This window comes from Bombina bombina, chromosome 5 (genome assembly GCF_027579735.1).
Source record: "Bombina bombina isolate aBomBom1 chromosome 5, aBomBom1.pri, whole genome shotgun sequence".
NCBI classification, from domain to species: Eukaryota; Metazoa; Chordata; class Amphibia; order Anura; family Bombinatoridae; genus Bombina; species Bombina bombina.
Genome location: NC_069503.1, coordinates 471719851 through 471735149, shown reverse-complemented (window position 1 = coordinate 471735149; position 15299 = coordinate 471719851). Strand labels below are relative to the sequence as shown.

The following is a 15299-nucleotide window of genomic DNA, read 5'->3' as shown; positions in this document are numbered from 1 at the left end:
AAGTAAGAATGGAACCACAGGTTCCCATGTGACAGACGGTATCCTGATACAACTTGATGACTACCATAGGACTAAATATTCCCTATTTTTAGGGAACCATGAACAGGAAGGAAAAGAATCCTAGACCCTGTTCCCTTACAGGAACTGGTTATCACTCACATGGCAGAGAGGCCCCAAAACACACTTCAAAAATGCCTCACTGTTATTTGGCTTGCAGATAAAAAGAGAGGTGGAGCCTGCCTCTGTGAGGAAAGGTATGAATTCTATGTAGTAACCCTGAGATACTATGTCCGAAGCCTATCATGGACATCTTGTATCCATGTTTAAAGACAGAGAGATAAAAAAAAAACACGTGGGTGATCCCGGATAGGGGGCAAACTCCTTTAGGTCTATTCATCTTGTCTTGTGGTAGAAAAAATCAATTTCCACCCGTATCAGAAATATTCCTGTCAGATCAGGACCAAAAAGTCTTATCCTTGTAAGGAAGTGCCAGAAAATTGGACTCAGAGGAAAAATTCACTGACCAAGCATATAGCCACAACGCTCCGCGTGCTAGCACAGCGAAGCCTGATATCTTGGCTCCCAGCTTAAAAACCTGCAAGGTAGCATCAGAAATATAAGAATTGGCTAATTGAAGAGCCTTAATTATGCTCTGAATCTCCTCCAAAGGAGTCTCTACTAAATTGGAATCAGACAAGGCATTGCACCAATAAGATGCCGCACTTGACACAGTGGCAATACAAACTTTCATGTAAGCCTCCAGCTTAGACCATTGATCCTGAAAAGAACCGCTATCCTCTCTAGGAATCGTAGTTCTCTTAGCCACAGTAGAAATGCCCTACTACTTTAGGCACCGTGCGCCATAATATTTAATGGAGACAGCGACAGGAACCATCCTTGTAAAGACAGGAGACGGGAAAAAAGGATCTCTGACTTCTCCCATTCCTGTGAAAATCTCCTAGCATGGTCTGGAACAGGTAAAAAAACTTCCACAGAGGAATCCTAATATTTATAAAGTTTACTAGATTCCTTAGGGTTGACAACGACAGACGTATCGGAGTCGCTCCAAGTAGCCAGAACCTCCTTTAATCATACACGAAGGTGTCCAAGCTTAAATCTGAAAGATACTACTTCAGTATCAGAAGAAGGAATTATACTGTCCGAATCTTGTAGCCTCTGAGGATGAAATCACAAAGTATTCTCCTCATCAGACCTATGAGGAAGGGCAACCAAAGTATCAGCAGAAGGAAGAGAAACCTTACTATCTGAATCTATAATTCTTCTCTTGTGATTTCCCTTTATTATAGAAAAAGCAGATAATGCCACAGATATCGCAGGCAAAAAAAACTCCTCCAGGAGATTAAGAGGAACCGCAGGCCACTGCATGTGATGCCATAGAGGCTAGGGATGTTACAGGAGAAAGCTGTGCACATCCTGGGAGACATGAAGTTCAAATTAAAAGGGAATCTTCTATTAAAATTCTAACTATACCTTTATAAATTAATGGCAGAATAGACAAATGCTCATAGGACCAGCCCCAGCTCCGTGAACAAACTTCACAGAAAAACAGCACTAAATTAAAAAATGATAAAAAATTTTGAGCTGTCACTTTAAATCTTTCAAACTCAGTGAAGGACTTAAGAAGCAATAATACCCAGGAACAGACCCCTGTTCCAGAGTAAGCACATATTTTATATAAATAGTTATATTATAAAATATGCACAGTCAAAAGACACATTAATAGACCTTATAAGCAATGTTTTATCATGAAAAACTGATTTCCTGCCATTCCACACAAGCCCCTCAGACTACTGAGACACTAACGCACGGCATCAGCTCTCCGTACAGATAAGAAAGCGGTGTCACATGATCGGAGGCAGTAACCTGCTGAAATGGCGCCTCTCCGTTACTGAGGCTGAAGAAGGAAGGTGGAGTCAAGATGGCGCCTGTTACAGGCGCGCAAACAGAAAACAGTGCTTTTCTTCAAACATACCGATATCTAGGTTAACACTGCTCCTACTAGAAACGGAAGAGCTTAGGTCATACAAGATCGTTCTGAGGAGTGAACAGCTCTTCTAATCAAGTGCTCACTTCCAGAACTGATAGCTCTCTAAGAAGTATTTAAACAGTGCTAACACTAAACACTTACTTTCCAAAACAGTGCTTTTCACATGCTCTGCAATATCGTCCCTTGCAGGGACCGGTTTACAAGTACAGTTTCACAATCCTATGACGTCTGCAACCATTTCTGTTAAGCCACAGTCAGTTCTTTTTTAAAAGAAAAAATTAGCCCCTCAAAACTGGTTAACCCCTTCATCACCAATGAAGGGGAAGCAGTCTCTCCCATATAATTGCCACATCAAGTGCCTGCACTCTGCCATAAGAAATATCCTACCAGGATATATAAAGTTCCAATTAATTTCACAGGATCCTTTAAAGTGCACAGCCTCCTATACTTAGAAGACAAAAGGGCACTTACCTGGATCTAGCCGTCCGGCAGGACGACAGCTTACCCGGTATGAGAGGATGCCACTCCTCACAGAGACCTGTAGAAAAAAGAAAGAACAGAGTAAACCTACTCTGGCTTTCTTTATCCTGGGCAGCAAATATGTGAGGAAAATGCAGCAAGGCCCACCTTCCAAGTTCCTCACTGCTTAAAAACCCCCACTGCCCTACTGAAGAGACAAACGTGGAGTACGGCTAGACACAATCTTGAAAGGAAAGATCAGAGTAAACCTACTCCGGCTTTCAAAATAATAAACTCTTGATTGAAGTGAAATAAATCCAATCTTCTCAGACACCAAAACTTCACCTCCTCCTTGCACCGAAGGCAAAGAGAATGACTGGGGTTTGTGGAAAGAGAAGTGATACTTAACAGTTTAACTGTGGTGCTCTTTGCCTCCTCCTGCTGGCCAGGAGTGATATTCCCAATAGTAATTGATGAAGACGTGGACTCAGCATATCTTAGGAAATAAATATAATTTTACATAGAGCATATACTGACATAAAATTATATATCAACATGGAATCAATATGTATAAAGATGTAAAATTATGTATACAGGGGGAATATAAGCTAGTCAAAAAAGAAGAAAGGAAAGAAAGAAAAAAAGGAATAATAATAATAATGACAAAAGTGTGGACATAGGCTCAGTGATAGGCACAGACAAAGGCTGTGGCGGACATTTTCCAAAGTACAGACCTAAGTGAAGGACAACAAGGTACATTTGAAATTAAAAACATTATTTTATAGTGCTTGGTGTTATTATACTGATGCATACACCACTGATCCTATAACCGTCCCTCCTCTAGCTATACCCATGAGTCAGTGTCACTACTGTGTCTTTGTATAGTGCTTGGTGTTATTATACTGATGCAGATACCACTGATCCTATAACTGGCCCTCCTCTGGCTATACGAATGAGCCAGTGTCACTACTGTGTCATTATATAGTGCTTGGTGTTATTATACTTATGCAGATACCACTGATCCTATAACCAGCCCTCCTCTGGCTATAGCCATGAGCCAGTGTCACTACTGTGTCATTATATAGTGCTGGGTTTTATTATACTGATGCAGACACCACTGATCCTATAACCAGCCCTTCTCTGGCTATACCCATGTGCCAGTGTCACTACTGTGTCATTTTATTATTATTATCGGTTATTTGTAAAGCGCCAACAGATTCCGCAGCACTGATAGTGCTTGGTGTTATACTGATGCAGATACCACTGATTCTATAACTAGTCCTCATCTGGCTATACCCATGTGACAGTGTCACTACTGTGTCATTATATAGCGCTGGGTGGTGTTATACTGATGCAGATATCACTGACCTTATAACCAGCCCTTGTCTGGCTATACGAATGTGCCAGTGTCACTACTGTGTCTTTGTAGTGCTGGGTGTTATTATACAGATGCAGATACACATCCAGTATTTCACTCGGGTTTTATTTATTCCATAACTTATCACCCAATATCGCTAGCTGTCTCTTGACAAGCCACTAACTTTATTCACACTACATATTTTTTGTATTCCTATTTTTTAATCAGAAAGATCTACTAAGGTTGTGGCGGACACTGCAAGGACTAGTCACGGACACCAGTGTCCGTGTACAGACACCTTGCCTATCCCTGCCCAGATAGGCTTACCTGTGTACCTATGCATATAGAGTGTGGAATATACAATGTAATTGACTATATGAAAGTACATCACAATTTTTTTTTGATAATGTGTTAAGAACATCCCACTTAATATTATTATTAAGTGGTATGTTATATTGGAGAAACAAGCCTAAAAATGGACCTTCGGATGAACTTACACAGACACTTATCATTTATTCGTAATATCAATTTTTCTTCGTTCTCTTGCTATCTTTATTTGAAAAAAGGCATCTAAGCTAAGGAGCCAGACCATTTTAGTTCAGACCCTGGGCAGCACTTGTTTATTAGTGGGTGAATTTATTCACCAATCGGCAAGAACAACCCAGGTTGTTCACCAAAAATGGGCCGACATCTAAACTTACATTCTTGCTTTTCAAATAAAGATACCAAGAGAATGAAGAACATTTGATAATAGGAGTAAATTAGAAAGTTGCTTAAAATTGCATGCTCTATCTGAATCACAAAATAAAAAAATTGGGTTCAGTGTCCCTTTAATCAAAAATTACCATTTCACCCAACCTGCCCACTCCATCCAAAACCTCAAAATCAAGATTCTCAGACGCAACTTCAAAAACACAATGGAAAGAAAACCCTTTGAAATGAAAATGATAAGGCACTAAATTTTGCACTAAATGTGGACACATTATCAAACATTTTTGTAATGTACTTTCATATAGTCAATTACATTGTATATTCCACACTCTCTATGCATAGGTACACAAGTAAGCCTATGCACACACTTTTGTCATTATTATTATTCCCTTTTTTTTCTTTCTTTCCTTTCTCCTTTTTTGACTATCTTATATTCCCCTTGTATAGATTTCACATTTTTATACATATTGATTCCATGTTGAAATATAACTTTGTCAGTATATGCTCTATGTAAAACTATATAATTCCCCTGTCTGTTCTCCTACACTGGACACCATCTGCCTCTGTCACCTAAGCCCCCCCTCATGATATTTATGACACTCTCTCCTCTCCCTGCACTCAGACCTCTGTGACACTTTCTGTTCTTTTTAGCCATCTTGTGTTTTAAGATATAATCTGTAAATTCCATTGATTTAGTCAGTATTGCTTCAGACTTGAAAAAGGAAGGCATTCTTCCGAAAGCTCGTCAACTTATAAATCTATAGTTAGTCCAATAAAAAATGTATCATTGCTCAATGCAATACTCTTGTTATTTTGATATCTAAATCTCTGGATTAACATGGCTACTTTAATCAGCGTGCCTATACATATATGTCACTTGTAATATAGCCCTTATTGTTTAATTATTACATTAGAACATATTGCTATTCCATTATTGCTTGCTGTGTGTTAGTCATCTTCAGACCAGCAATGCCCTGAGCTAAACATCGGCAAATCAAGGATGGCTTATACATGCAGCCATGTTTAGCTCAAGATCTGCAGTGTATTAACGCTCCCTCTTTATGTGTATCATCTAATATATTCTGTACAATTTTCTAAAGCTTTTCAGATGTAAATATATACAGCGATGTGTCAGTCAGTGCTAAACTCCTGCATTTCTGTGAGCAAATGAATGACATGCTTTATTCTTGCCATATTATATTGTATGTAAAATATAAACTTTAAATAATTGTAAACCTAAATTGACGTCCTGGGACTGTCACCATTTGGCCAAATGCTGTAGCTGGCTCGTAGCTTCCATTTTGCTTTTAATCTAGCTGCGTCCTTGCAATAGAGTGCCAGACTTTCTTGTGTGTGTGTGTATGTATGTATGTATATATATATATATGTGTGTGTGTGTGTGTGTGTGTGTGTGTGTGTGTGTGTGTGTGTGTGTGTATATATATATATATATATATCAAGTGAAAAAAGAGAAGTCACTCTCAGGGTCTTGCAAAGTAATCCATGTCTTTATTGACGTTTCGGGGTTGCCCCCGTTTTCAAAATAAGCATATATGCTTATTTTGAAAACGGGGGCAACCCCGAAACGTCAATAAAGACATGGATTACTTTGCAAGACCCTGAGAGTGACTTCTCTTTTTTCACTTGATCTGTATCTATTTGGAAGTGCACCCAGGGCATTTTTGGCTGCTTGAGGCCTAACGGATAAACCAGGAGTGCTTCTACCTTTTCAACTGCCTATATATATATATATATATATATATATATATATATAATCAATCCAAAAGAGAGCACTCGCCGTGGTACAAAATCGTGTTTATTTCATCATGTAAACATTTTCGGGGAGTGACCCCGTCATCAGACAAGTGAGAAAAAAGAACAAACGTGTGTATTTACCAAGTGCTACTATTTAAAGGGTGATGTCTGTATGTACATGGTATAACTCATACTATTTACTAGGCACAAACATTTAGGACAGGAGGCTCTCCTGGTATAGTCATGCGTACAGGCACTCGCACTTAACAGCATCTGAGGTTACCATGGCAAACAATGACCCTCAAGCCTAGCTCACAGCGTATATCACCACACACTGCATTTATTGAAAGTTGAAGGTATACACACTAGAATTTATTCACATTACGTGTGTTGTTATGTCTGAGACGTTTATTTTTTCTTGATGTTCACCTACTTTGTATAAAACGTCTTGATATATATTTTTATGTTGTTCCGAATCCGAAATATTAATCATGTCTGTCCAATTCAAGATTAAGATTTTATTTTCCTTAGTCTCCCTGTAACACACGTGTCTATTTTAAAGCCTCCCGTGTATTGTTATATTTCTATATAATTTATGAAAAAAATATTTTTTACAGGTTTGGAGGAAATGCAAAATGCGCATTTTTACTGTAGCTCAAATGGATGACAACAGTATTCAGATGAAAAAGGATCTTCAGATGTTTTTATATCACCTTCGTCTAAATGCTGAAGTTGAAGTGGTTGAAATGGTAAATTCTCATATTCCATTCTTTAAACATTGTTCTATTTTTAAATTAAAGCATGACTAATTAAAGGGATATTATCATCTGTATTAATAATCACTTACTGTATATAACTTGCTCTATGATCCTCTCTAAGTGGTTGGGTGTTGCTTGAGTTTTGTTCACAGAATAACTTATCTGTTGTTTTAAGGGCACACATAATAATTCATTTCAAGCTATTGGTCTATTGTAAAAAAAGTTCTTTAGCCATTTTAAAAATCAGGTGTGCTCTGCACAGTGCGGCAGCTAGAAGTTGAGAATCAGGGAGTTGGTACTAATACTTACAAATATGCTGTGGGAACATACACATCTGAGGGAAAATTGTGCACTTAGAAGTTTAAAGTAACAATTTAAAAAGCACATATACTAAGTTATTTTCCTGTGGGAATCTCTTATGTTATAGACACTGCTTGCACCCGCAAAGGTGATAAACTGTAGAAACACTGCTTGGGACCCGCGGAGCACTGCTGATTCCAGTTGCATTAGAGGTCTAGGGTTGATAGTTTTAAAATGACAGGCTTTAGCAGATTAGAGCATGTAATATTTTAACTATAATAAAAAAATAAAGGGACAGTAAACACCTTGTAAATTACTAGACATTTCTGTTGTGTTGCTATAGAATAACAGGTCAGACAAGTCTTAACCTTTTTGCTGTAGTTATTTTCCAGTAGCCAAACCTTACCCTCCATTTGTCTTATTTGGATGAGCCAATCTAGGCTTTAGTCCACAGACAACAAGGGTAATCACTGTCATATATTTAGTATAGAATGAGTTATGTAGTTGTTATTTTATAAAGCCAAATAGGGACAGACATGTGTCCTTGAGAAGTCAGCAGGGGGAATTTACATTTTTGAGAATAAGAAATTGCTCAATTTTCAGAGCTAAATTACACGCAAAAATGGGGGCAAAATAAATATATTGCACAAAACACAAGATAAACAATAAATTATCAGATGTCTTTATTTCTATTCACAATACAATTACTGGATTTACCCTCAGGTTTTCATATTTACTTGTTGACTAAAACAGGTTTTTTGTATGAAATTGGATGCTGCACCCTTATAAAATTACTAAACATTGCTAATTTATTAATAGACCACTAGCATAGACAAAAAACAAAAGTTTTATATATATATATATATATAGAGAGAGAGAGAGAGAGAGAGAGAGAGAGAGAGAGAGAGAGAGAGAGAGAGAGAGAGAGAGAGAAAGATATTTATATATTCCTGTTTTGTGTGCATGACTGTTGAAGTTTTAATATACACCAGTTCATATTCTGTGCACGCACTGCAATATAAAGCTTGATCAAAGGCAGGGAACACCTCTTTTAAATTATAGTTAAATCCAAATGTTTTTCATCACACTTCATTTGTTTTCACTTACTCTGACAGCCTTAATGTGTTTTCCTGATATCATTTTCTCTTTTCTGGAAAAGTTTTACAGTAACATTTTTTTTTCCATTGTAAAAGTACATAATCTAAAGAGTATCTTTGCCCAAATAAAACAATGAATCATTTCCAGAACTCAATCACATGTAACCAAAAACAAATTCAAAACACTTTTGCGTTGTTTGATATTTGTGTAGTTTTGAGGATGACTATTTATTTAGTCAATATGTAAACCATTATGGTTTGTGACATCTTGCTTTTTGTGTGGTGTCACTAAGGCTACATTGTAAATTTGCCATATACAAGGCTTTTCATTTTTGAAACCAACTGGTTCAACATCAGGATTGCCTTTATTTTTCAGTTTAATCACATTGTTATCATTTTCCAGTTTAAAGGGATATGAAACCCCAAATGTTTAATGAATCAGACAGAGATTACAATTTTATACGACTTTCAATTTGCTTCTGTTATCAAATTTGTTCCATGCACTATCAGGAGCTAGCTGAACACATTGGATGAGCCAATGACAAAGCATATGTGCAGAGTCACCAATCAGAAGCTAGTTCTCAGTAACAAGCAGCATTTATGTAGTCACCAATCAACAGCTAGCTCCCAGTAATGCATTGCTTCCCCTGAACTAGCTGTTTTCTGCTGCTCCTTAGTGTTACTTTAACTATGTGTTCAACCCCTTTGCAGAAGTTAAACACATAGACTTGCAAGTTTGTTAGCACTAAAATGACATGCTCTAACTAATTAGCGCATGTAATTTTGTATAGTGTCCCATTGTGTGTGTATGTGTGTGTATGTATGTATGTATATATATATATATATATATATATTTCTCTTGTGAGGTGTATCCAGTCCACGGATCATCCATTACTTGTGGGATATTCTCCTTCCCAACAGGAAGCTGCAAGAGGATCACCCACAGCAGAGCTGTCTATATAGCTCCTCCCCTAACTGCCACCCCCAGTCATTCTCTTGCAGCTCTCGACAAGCATGGAAGCAGTTAGTGGTGTAATTTAGTTGTTTTTCTTCAATTCAAAAGTTTGTTATTTTTAAATGGTACCGGAGTTGTACTATTTTGGTCTCAGGCAGAAAATAGAAGAAGAGTCTGCCTGTGGTCTCTGATGATCTTAGCAGGTTGTAACTAAGATCCATTGCTGTTCTCACACATAACTGAAGAGAGAGGTAACTTCAGCTTGGGGAATGGCGTGCAGGGTATCCTGCTATGAGGTATGTGCAGTCTAAATTTTTCTAGAGAAATGTATATGCTAGAAAATGCTGTTGATACCGGATTTATTTAAGGTAAGCCTGATTACAGTGATTTAATAACGACTAGTATGCTTACTATTAGAGGTAACACTCTGATTATTTTTTCAAATTACTGAAATATCAGACGTTTGCTGGGAGTGCTTAAACGTTTTTTATATGCTGTTTGGTGATAAAACTTTATTGGGGCACAGTTTTCTCTTGTAAGGTGTATCCAGTCCACGGATCATCCATTACTTGTGGGATATTCTCATTCCCAACAGGAAGTTGCAAGAGGACACCCACAGTAGAGCTGTAATATAGCCCCTCCCCTAACTGTCATAGCTAGTCATTCTCTTGCAACTCTCAACAAGCTAGGACGTTGTAGGAGAGAGTGGTTAAATATAGCTAGTTTATTTTCTTCAATCAAAAGTTTGTTATTTTTAAATAGTACCGGAGTTGTGCTATTTTATCTCAGGCAGTAAATAGAAGAAGAATCTGCCTGAGGTTTCTATGATCTTAGCAGATTGTAACTAAGATCCATTGCTGTTCTCACATATGTCTGAGGGGATTACACAGATGAGGTAAAACTTCAGCGAGAGAATGGCGTGCAGTTTATTCTGCTATCAGGTATGTGCAGTTATAATTTCTCTTGTTAAGTGTATCCAGTCCACGGATCATCCATTACTTATGGAATATATTCTCCTTCCCAACAGGAAGCTGCAAGAGTCCACCCACAGCAAAGCTGCTATATAGCTCCTCCCCTAACTGCCATATTTAGTCATTCTCTTGCAAGCCTCAACATAGATAGGAGGTCGTGAGAGTCTGTGGTGCTTTCTACTTAGTTTATTCTTCAATCAAAAGTTTGTTATTTTTAAATGGCACCGGAGTGTGCTGTTTATCTCAGGCAGTATTTGGAAGAAGAATCTGCCTGCGTTTTTCTATGATCTTAGCAGACGTAACTAAGATCCATTTGCTGTTCTCACACATTCTGAGGAGTGAGGTACTTCAGAGGGGGAATGGCGTGCAGGTTTTCCTGCAGATAAGGTATGTGCAGTAAAATATTTTTCTAGGAATGGAATTGACTAAGAAAATACTGCTGATACCGAAGTTATGTAAGTAAAGCCTTAAATGCAGCGATAGCGACTGGTATCAGGCTTATTAATAGAGATACATACTCTTGTAAAAATGTGTTTTAAAACGTTTGCTGGCATGTTTAATCGTTTTTTAACATATGTTTGGTGATAAAACTTATTGGGGCCTAAGTTTTTTCCACATGGCTGGCTTAAATTTTGCATAGAAACAGTTAACTGAAGCTTCCCACTGTTGGCTGTGGCAGTTTGTTGTGTCTGTTTTTAAAAACGCCTGTCATTTTTTTTTTTTTTTTTTTTATCTGTTTTTTGCATTAAGGGGTTAATCATCCATTTGCAAGTGGGTGCAATGCTCTGTTACCTTATTACATGTACTGTAAAAATTTCGTTTGTTTTACTGCCTTTTTTTCACTGTTTTTCAAATTTTGACAAAATTTGTTTCTCTTAAAGGCACAGTAACGTTTTATATATTTGCTTGTTAACTTGATTTAAAGTGTTTTCCAAGCTTACTAGTCTCATTATTAGTCTGTTCTAACATGTCTGACATAGAGGAAGCTCTGTGTTCATTATGTTTTAAAGCCATGGTGGAACCCCATCTTAGAATGTGTACCAGATGTACTGATTTCATGTTAAACAATAAAGATCATTTTTTGTCTTTAAAAACATTATCACCAGAGGATTCTGTCGTGGGGGTAGTTATGCCGACTAACTCTCCCCACGTGTCAGACCTTTTGACTCCCGCTTTAGGGACTCACGCTCAAATGGCGCCAAGTACATCAAGGGCACCCATAGCGTTTCTTTTACCAGGGGATTCTGTCGAGGGGAAAATTATGCCGACTAACTCTCCCCACGTGTCAGACCCTTCGACTCCCGCTTCAGGGACTCACGCTCAAATGGCGCCAAGTACATCAAGGGCGCCCATAGCGTTTATTTTACAAGACATGGCAAAGGTGGTGAATAATATTCTGGCAGCAGTATTAGTCAGACTACCTGAAATTAAAGGAAAGCAGTTAGCTCTGGGGGTAGATACAGAGCATACAGACGCTTTAAGAACCATGTATGATACTACCTCACAATATGCTTAGTCTGTGGGTGATTTTTTTTGACTCAGGGAAGATGATTTAACCTGATTCTGATATTTCTACATTTAAAATTTATGCTTGAGAACCTCCACTTGTTGCTCAGGGAGGCTTTGGCTGCTCTGAATGAATGTGTACAATCGCAGGGCCAGAGAAATTGTGTAGACTGGATAAATAATATGCAGTGCCGGTGTGTACTGATGTTTTTCCAATACCTAAAGAGGTTTACTAAATTTTTTTTTAATAAGGAATGGGATAGACCAGGTGTGCCGTTCTCTTCCCCTCCTATTTTTTAGAAGAATGTTTTCTAATAGTTACCACCACACGGGACTTCTGGCAGACAGTTCCTAAGGTGGAGAGAAGAGTTTCTACTCTAGCTAAGCGTACCACTACCTCTGACGAGGACAGTTGTGCTTTTTAGATCCAATGGATAAAAAATGTTTATTCAACAGGGTTTTATCCTGCAGCCCCTTGCATACATTGCTTCTGTCACTGCTGCTGCGGCGTTCTGGGTTGAGTCTCTTGATGAGGCTTTACAGTTAAGCGACTCCATTGGATGAATATATTTGACAAGCTTATGCTAGCCAATTCCTTTGTTTTCTGATGCCTTGTTCATTTGACTAGACTAACGGCTAAGAATTCTGTTTTTTACTATACTGGCTCGCAGAGCGCTATGGCTTATATCATGGTCAGCTGTCGTGACTTTAATAAATAAGCTACTTAACTTCCCTTCAAGGGGCAGACCCTATTCGGGCCTGGTTTGAAGGAGATTATTGCTTATATCACTGGAGGAAAAGGTCATGCCCTTCCTCAGGATAGGTCTAAATCAAGGGCAAAAAAAAAAAAGTCTAATTTTCGTACCTTTTAAAAACTTCAGGGCAGGTGTGGCATCCTCTTCCTCTAAGGCAAAACAAGAGGGAATTTTTGCTCAGTCCAAGGCGGTCTGGAGACAATCGGACCTGGAACAAAGATAAGCAGGCCAAGGAGCCTGCTGCTGCCTCTAAGGCAGCATGAAGGAACGGACCCCTATCCGGTAACGGATCCTATAGGGGGCAGACTTTCATTCTTTGCCCAGGCGTGGGCAAGAGATGCCCAGGATCCCTAGGCATTGGAATTTATATCCCAGAGATATCTTCTGGATTTCAAAGATCCCCCCCCAAAAAAAGGGGAGATTTCGCCTTTCACAATTATCTGCAAACCAGATAAAGAAGGAGGCATTCTTACATTGTGTACGAGATCCATCCAGTTCCAAGAGAGGAACAGGGACAGAGTTTTTACTCAAATCTGTTTGTGGTTCCCAAGGAGAGGGAACCTTCAGACCTATTTTGGATCTAAAGATCTTAAACAAATTCCTCAGAATTCCGTCATTTAAGATGGAAACTATTCATACCATCTTAACTATGATCCAGGAGAGTCAATAGAGGACTACAATGGATTTGAAGGATGCTTATCCTCACATTGAGATGCATAAAGATCACCATCGTTTTTCAGGTTTGCCTTTCTAGACAGGCATTACCAGTTTGTAGCTCTTTCCTTTGGGATATCTACAGCCCCGAGAATCTTTATGGAGGTTCTGGGTCGCTTTGGCGGTCCTTAGACCGCGGGGCATAGAAGTGGCCCCTTATTTAGATGACATCCTGATACAGGCGTCAAACATCCAAATTGCCCAGTCTCATACGGACGTAGTACTGGCATTTCTGAGATCACATGGGTGGAAAGTGAACAAGGAAAGAGTTCTCTATCCCCAATCTCAAGGGTTTCCCTCCTAGGGACTCTGAAAGATTCTGTAGAAATGAAAATTTACCTGACGGAGTCCAGGTTGTCAAAGTTTCTAAATTTCTGCCGTGTTTTTTTCATCCCATCCGCGCCCTTCGGTGGCTCAGTACATGAATGAAATCGGCTTAATGGTAGCGGCAAGGGACATAGTACCGTTTGCACGTCTACATTTCAGACCGCTGCAACTATGCATGCTCAGTCAGAGGAACGGGGATTACACAGATTTGTCCCCCTGTTAAACCTGGACCAAGAGACCAGAGATTCTCTTCTCTGGTGACTATGTCGGGTCCATCTGTCCAAGGGTATGACCTTCCGCAGGTCAGATGGGACAATTGTTACAATAGATGCCAGCCTTTTAGGTTGGGATGCAGTCTGGAACTCCCTGAAGGCTCAGGGATAGTGGACTTAGGAGGAGACCCTCCTTCTAATAAATATTCTGGAACTGGGAGTGATATTCCATGCTCTTCAGACTTGGCCTCAGTTAGCAACTCTGAGGTACATCATACTCAGTCGGACAATATACACGACTGTGGCTTACATCAGCCATCAAGGGGGAACAGAAGTTCCCTAGCGATGTTAGAAGTCTTACAATAATTCACTGGACAGAGACTCACTCTTGTCTATCAGCTATCCATATCCCAGGTGTTGAGAACTGGGAGGTGGATTTTCTAAGTCGTCAGACTTTTCTTCCGGGGGAGTGGGATTTCCTCCGGAGGTCAAGACCAAGCAGGATCTATTCTGGACAGAGGAGAGGTCAAAAGACTTCAGCAGCCTCTCTGTCTTTTTGGTTAAAAAGCATAATTCATTTAGCTTATGAGACTGCTGGACAGCAGCCTCCTGAAGGGATTACAGCTCATTCTACTAGAGCTGTGGTTTTCACTTGGGCCTTTTTTAAATGTGGCTTCTGTTGAACAGATTTACAAGACGGAGTCTTGGTCTGCGCTTCATACTTTTCAAATTTAACAAATTTGATACCTTGCTTCTTCGGAGGCTATTTTTGGGAGAAAGGGTTTTTTACAGGCAGTGGTAACTTATGTTTAAGTACCTGCCTTGTCCCTCCCATCATCTGTGTACTTTAGCTTTGGTATTGGTATTCCATAAGTAATGGATGATCCGTGGACTGGATACACTTAACAAGAGAAAACATAATTTATGCTTACCTGATAAATTTATTTCTCTTGTAGTGTATCCAGTCCACGGCCCGCCCTGTCACTTTAAGACAGGTAATTTTTTCATTTGAACTACAATCACCACTGCACCCTATGGTTTTTCCTTTCTCTGCATGTTTTCGGTCGAATGACTGAATATGGCAGTTAGGGGAGGAGCTATATAGCAGCTTTGCTGTGGGTGGACTCTTGCAGCTTCCTGTTGGGAAGGAGAATATATTCCATAAGTAATGGATGATCCGTGGACTGGATACACTACAAGAGAAATACATTTATCAGGTAAGCATAAATTATGTTTTTTTCTAGAGATGGAAAACACTAGAAAATGCTGCTGATACCGGATTAATGTAAGTTAAGCCTGAATACAGTGATTTAATAACGACTGGTATCATGCTTACTCCCAGGGGTAATACTCTTATGATATTGCAATATAAAACGTTTGCTGGCATGTTTAATCGTTTGTATATATGCTTTGG

General features: G+C 39.0%; 1 protein-coding gene across 1 annotated transcript in view; it reads left to right on the top strand.

Moving 5' to 3' along the window:
- The window catches only part of SLC12A7 (solute carrier family 12 member 7), a 468927-nt gene that overhangs the window by 341717 nt on the left and 111911 nt on the right, over positions 1-15299 (top strand). The window contains exon 20 of the mRNA XM_053714358.1: positions 6908-7039. Coding sequence (XP_053570333.1) covers positions 6908-7039 — 132 coding nt within the window. The remainder of the gene's footprint in view (positions 1-6907; positions 7040-15299) is intronic.